Source organism: Antennarius striatus, chromosome 15 (assembly GCF_040054535.1).
Source record: "Antennarius striatus isolate MH-2024 chromosome 15, ASM4005453v1, whole genome shotgun sequence".
NCBI lineage: Eukaryota > Metazoa > Chordata > Actinopteri > Lophiiformes > Antennariidae > Antennarius > Antennarius striatus.
Window position 1 is genome coordinate 10,589,771 of NC_090790.1, and position 6,000 is coordinate 10,595,770.

The 6,000-nt window shown below is 39.7% G+C and overlaps 1 protein-coding gene across 1 annotated transcript in view; it reads right to left on the reverse strand.

Annotated features, from left to right (window-relative positions):
• The window catches only part of sardh (sarcosine dehydrogenase), a 28,644-nt gene extending 22,644 nt beyond the window's left edge, over window positions 1-6,000 (reverse strand). Inside the window, exons 1-5 of the mRNA XM_068334619.1 lie at window positions 5,864-6,000; window positions 5,151-5,364; window positions 4,789-4,925; window positions 3,253-3,431; window positions 1,133-1,312 (exon numbers count right to left, since the gene is read on the reverse strand). Of these exons, the coding sequence (XP_068190720.1) occupies window positions 1,133-1,312; window positions 3,253-3,431; window positions 4,789-4,925; window positions 5,151-5,335 (681 nt within the window). The 5' untranslated portion in view covers window positions 5,336-5,364; window positions 5,864-6,000. The remainder of the gene's footprint in view (window positions 1-1,132; window positions 1,313-3,252; window positions 3,432-4,788; window positions 4,926-5,150; window positions 5,365-5,863) is intronic.

Below are 6,000 nucleotides of genomic sequence, written 5' to 3' on the forward strand. Positions count from 1 at the left end.
ACGTAAAAAGCTTAGTTGTTCCTGAGGTAATGAATAAGTCCATTTTCTCCTAAATCTATGTGGTGTCAGGTTTCTTTTTAAAACCAGTCTCTCCCCTCTGCGCATTAGAAAGAAAGCAAGTAGCAAGGTTTTACTTTTCAAACTTTGCATTTTCAGATAATGATCTGCACACTTGGTATGTGCAGTATGTCCCTGAAAAGTTCTTTGAAATGAAAAGAAAGTTATTGTGCCCCGTAAGGGAAATTACCTTTCCACTATAGCAAACTCGAATATAAGTACGTATATGTGAGTACAGGCCCATACCCCCCCACACACACACGCACGCACGCACGCACGCACACACACACACACACACACACACACACACACACACACACACACAAGGGGCCTGTAGGCTACTGCCGCCCCTTTGTTGTCCAGGATGACAGAGTAGCACAGTTTTCTTTTCATTCGTTGATGACTTGAGTGTTTTCTTTACCACTGTTGATTGCCATACTTATGAATACATTTAAAAAGGTATTTATTCTGGTAATTGATAAAAGGTTTCTAAATACGAAACAAATATTTACTTTCATCCATTATGTGACTGCAATTAATATGTTAAAGTCAGCAACTTGTGTGAATAACCTTTGAGTTTAATTGTGTAATGTCACTTTTTTTCATTTAGGAACTAATCATTCCAAATACTGTATTCTGACACCACTGGAATGCAACATTAATAGAAACACTGAGCTTGTTTCTGTCAGCCCTCATGTACATCCTAAATTCAAAACTTTCTCTTTCTGTTCTTGTTCTAGTGTATAATTTTACTTGCATATCGTCAGTTTTCAAACTCCTAACACCTGATCTTCTTGGGCTAACTAGAATTCAGGTCTAAATATACATTATACAAGTGATAATTATGTGTAGCGCACCACTTTAGGTAGCAAACCAAGCAGGTGTGTTGGGACAACCTGAGACTTTTCCGTGTTCTCCCTGTTCCTGTGTGGTTGACGAGACCCACCACAGAATAAGTAGTTACCAAAAATGAATCAATGAATGAAAATGGAGTGTATGAAGAATTAAAAATTTTGATATTATGTACTGCTGTTCCAATAAGAACTACACAAGTCGACAGACCAGCTCCCATTACCACAGCTCCCCGGGCAGTGGCAGCTCTGGTCAGGGCCGTGCACACCCCCGCTGGGTCCATGGCGCCATCCCCTGGTATATAAAGTGATCCACACAGGTCATCAACTTTCATCAGAGGATAAAGGTCCTTAGTCTCTGCAGGCGACAGGATATGAGACTCGATACCATACGCCTTGCCAAGCTAGAAAATAATCAAATAGCGACAAAATACAATTTCAATATCAACTTCTTCAAAATAGTTACAGCACAAATATTTAAGACTTTAAAAAAAAAACTTAATTGTTTGCACCTTTATTTTGAATTCTATTGAACTTTAAAGAATTTTGAATACATGGATGAAATTCAAAGTGTGATGACCTTTCTTTTCATTCTGTCTCACCACTGTAACAGTGATAGTTCCGTCCAAAATATGTAACCACGAAAAAGAGTGTAATGCTTACAAAATATTGGAGCACCATATTTATTTCAAAATAGCATGAAGAGAACATTTACATTCTCTAAATATTATTGCTTTTGGAATATTTTATGGCAGTTCTGAATTTGATGCATTTAAAAAATGTGCCAATTGCAACAAAAGACTAGTCTGCTTTCGTGGGTCACAGGGGTTGCTAGTAAGGATGAGCGAGAGCACCATTATCTGTATCTGTATCTGTTCAACCATCTAAATCACATATTGTATGTCAAAGTCAAGGCCCGCAGGCGAGAAACTACATTACCCACAATGCAACGGTAGGAGAAGTCACTGCAGCAAGCCGGCTTTGGTTTCATTGTTTATCAGCAGTCAGAACGAAGATTAAATTTAGCTACTCCCCTCCTCAAAAATAGCTAAAAGGAAGGTGGACGCTGAGAGCAGGAGGTTTCAAGCCAGGTGGGAGTCAGAGTGTGTGTTCAGAGAGGTTAGAGAGGTATATATATCATGTATCTGACACAAGAAAAGTCACGTATAGAGAGTGAAAAGAGTAATTCATCTGTTAAGGGGATTAATAAAGTTAATCCCCTTTATTCTTACTACACAAAAGACGAACAAAAGCATGCGCAACTATGAACAATTTGGAATGATCAATTCAGTGCATGTGAAGTGCATGTTCTGGAATGTAGCACATTCATCTTATTATCAAGAGACTGAACATCAGTCCGGGGAATACTCAGTGGAAGTTCCCTGTCGACATATTCTGGTCCTGTGCTCTCTCTCATCCCTGATCAACAGCCGTCAGCTTTTCCCACTGAGCGGTCCTGAGTGGCATTGTGTCCCTCCCCACAAAACTGGGGAACCACTGAGGGGGGGAGGCCCTCAGTGGAGATGATTTGTAATCATGAATTTGTTTTTGGTATTTATGCGATGTCTTTTTTTTTTAAAATATATCTGGACCTTGAGTCTGTAATAAAGTTTTTGATTTGATTTGATTTGATTTTGACTTGCTTGTTTTATTAGTAGCTCCCATGCTGAGAAACGTGTGAGCCCTGGTGTAACCCATGTTACTTTTGTCAGAGAAATGTTTGTTTGAGTTCAGGGAGACAGCGTGCATGTGAGGAATGTGCATGTAAGGCATCTTATCTGATTATGGACCTCAGTCTGAGGACTCTTATACTGATGTTATATAAGTTAACTATTATCCAAATGTCTGATCTGCCTTGACTTCAGTGAAATTATTAATGTACTCTTTAATTGCAGCTCATTTGTTTGCTTCAGAGTTAAAAGTGCCAAATTCCTTGTGGACATTATGCACAATCAACGAGTCTGACTTGAACACAGCACCACAAATGGATGAACTCTTCTGCTGATTATCAGTAGGAAAAACTTTTAGTCTTAAATAGGACAGCAACACCACACATTCTATGCACTTTGATGTCCAAATGTGCAGCCGCTACACAACGTGTGAGTGAATAGGATTGAATGTTACTGGTTAAAGATTAGCTAGTATTTCTATCCTTTGCAGACCGGCTGTTAGTAGAAAAAAATGTAAAACAGGTACATATTTCATACAATGTACAGGAAAATACAACAGTAACACATATCCCTCAAGTACTGTACTTAAATTATGCTGTATGCTAAGCCTTTCATTCTTTTACCCACCATATTTTCATCATAAAAGCCTACAGGCCAAGCAATCCAATCTTTACCGTCATGAGGCGTTTGTAATCGTCCAGCCTCTGTTTGTTATTGGCAAGTAAGAGCCCTCCGTTTTGGATCCAGCCAGTGTGAATACCTGTCTCCTCTTCCAAGTCTTGGCTAACAACTTTTTTGGTGTGGGCTAACAGCTCTATTTCCACATCACTGTGACGGAGTTGCCCCAGCAGACCTGGTGAACAGACACACAAAGTGAGTAACATACTAAGAATCACAAGAAGGCATCCATAAGGTTTGAGAATGTGTGCAGGTGACATACTAATCAGTGACGTGTGGTGAGGTTCATGGCTGGTGAGGCACTGACTTCATCATAATCACATGAACATGTTTACAAAAATATGAACCTACAGTGTACTTTATTCACCATTTAATAAGCAACAGTGAGTGGGTTATTTTTAAAGTCTCAGTAGAATTATTTACACATACAAATTTTGAGGTGAGATATGTAATCCTCCATTTTTATAGTAAGACAAGGCGAGCGGAAAACAAATGAATGGCTGTGCTTGACGCGCTGACTACAGTATATCCTCGGCCGTATCCCTGGGATCACCAGCGCCCCCTACCATGCGGCACGAGAACTGTGTGCTTCACTTCATGCCTTTTCCGTGCGGTTTCAGGACCACTCAACTCAAGAAAGACGTTACACACATACAGTTGTTGACAAAAAAAAAACTGTACATTAAATACATTAGCTAAATTATGGAAATTTAGTTCATAGAGCAAACATGTTTGATAGCAACATATGGAGAGATAGCATTACGATCGCACTTGTATAGCATGCCAGCACAGCTAGTCAAGCCATTGATCAATCCATGGTGAGGCTCGGCTGGATGGTGCCTCACCACAGGTCTCTTCTCAGTATTTCAGCAGTATATGTGAAAATTCAGCAATTTTGAGTACAAATGTAATGTATTTCTTCCATTTTTCTTTTTTTCTTTTCTTTTATGATGACAGGTGAGGCCGTGCTTCACCTGACTCCCTTGACCTCACGTCACTGATACTAAGTCAAAGGTTCTGTAAAATGTACAGGGAGCTTATCAAGACTGAAGAAAAAGTTCAAATATTGTGGGTAGAAGTAGAAATCATATGTGTGTGTGGGAAATTTCAAGCAATAAACTGACATTGCAATATCTCCGTGGGATCTAGGTGGGTACTTCTATGACGGGATGCAGAAGTGGGGAGAACAGAAGGAGAGATTTGGAGGAAAACAGTCTGTTTCTTAATATTTTGTAAAAAGTGACGTATGTGTTCCAGCTATGTGGTTAACATCTTGTCAAGTATCACTAATGAAACACAACACATTACACTACGTTTCAACAGTGAAAAGAACAACCTCCGGTTTAAACTAGACATAGTTTTAACAGATTAGATACCTTTGGACTTTGTAGTAAGACTGGTTCTGTAGCCACGTGGATTTTGAGTGGTTTTTTTTTAACTATATCTAAGACAAGATTCTTTAGCTTTTGTATTGAGTTTTACAATTTGCTCCAAACACTCCTATGACCTGTCTGTGTCTTTTAGTTTGTTACCTGCAGTGTGCCACGTAGTGCCAGAAGTCAGTCTGTCTCTCTCTACCAGAACTATGTTTGTCACTCCCATTTTAGCCAGGTGGTAAATGGTCTGACAGCCCAGACTGCCTCCTCCAATAACCACAACATCAGCGGACCTGAGGCAGATGACAAATAACAGGACTTTCAAGGAGTGATTATAATGATGACTCAACTACAGCAAGTTCACATATTCTCCTTGCAGATGATTATAAATGACAACTGAATTTGTATGGCCTCCTTATATTAGCACAAAGTACTGAAGAGTTGAACACAAAATGTATTTAATGACACAAAAAGTAAAAAGAGAACATAGCAAACATCTTCCAATCCACTAGACTAACCTGGGTAAAGGTTTAGTAGGTCCAGAGGAGGCTCCATCCTCCTGCTGGAGCGTCTTCTCATAGGGGACACTTTTCTCCTTGGTGGGCTCTGAGCTGTAGGACCGGGCAGTCGTCCTGCACAAAGGGGCCACAGGAGACCGCACTGCCGACGACACCCATCGAAATGTTCTCCCTAAGAAGGCCATGGAACCTTGTGGGCTATAGGATTACGCAACTGCATTAAAAAAAAAAAAAATGACGGAGATGATCGAGAGCACGAATGGGTGGAAATCCAACACCCCAGCTGCTGTGTCGATCAGCGGCAGAAATCATGTTAAGATGTCAAGCATTGTCATGTGTTTCTAAATAAATTGTTGGTATACCATCAAGAACAATTTCTCCGTGTCGTTTTGTTATTTTACATAAGGAAACTGCTGTTAAGATGTTTGAGGTGTCACAAAAGACTTTTTCTCAGTTTAATGGTCAAAAACAGGTGTTATGGTGAAAACAGCCTATGTTCTATTGCCGATTACCAAAGAACAGAAAAGGTAGAGAAAAACTTCATTATGGTTAATAACAATAATCATAATAATAACCGGTTTGTTCATAGGTCCTTTTTTGGCATTCGCGGTCACCATACAACAATGAAAAAGAACAAATACAATCATGAATAACATCAAGTACAGTCTATGCTCAAAAGTAAGCACTTATTATTTCCGTAAGAACACTTACACTCGACTTATTGTTGTCCAAACACAATAATCCAGTTACCTAACAGGGTTCTTAAACGTCTGTTTGATCGCACAATGAGTCTCAAGCGACAGAACAGATGCAGAATACCAGGACAGACGCAAAGTGACTGAGAAGCCGT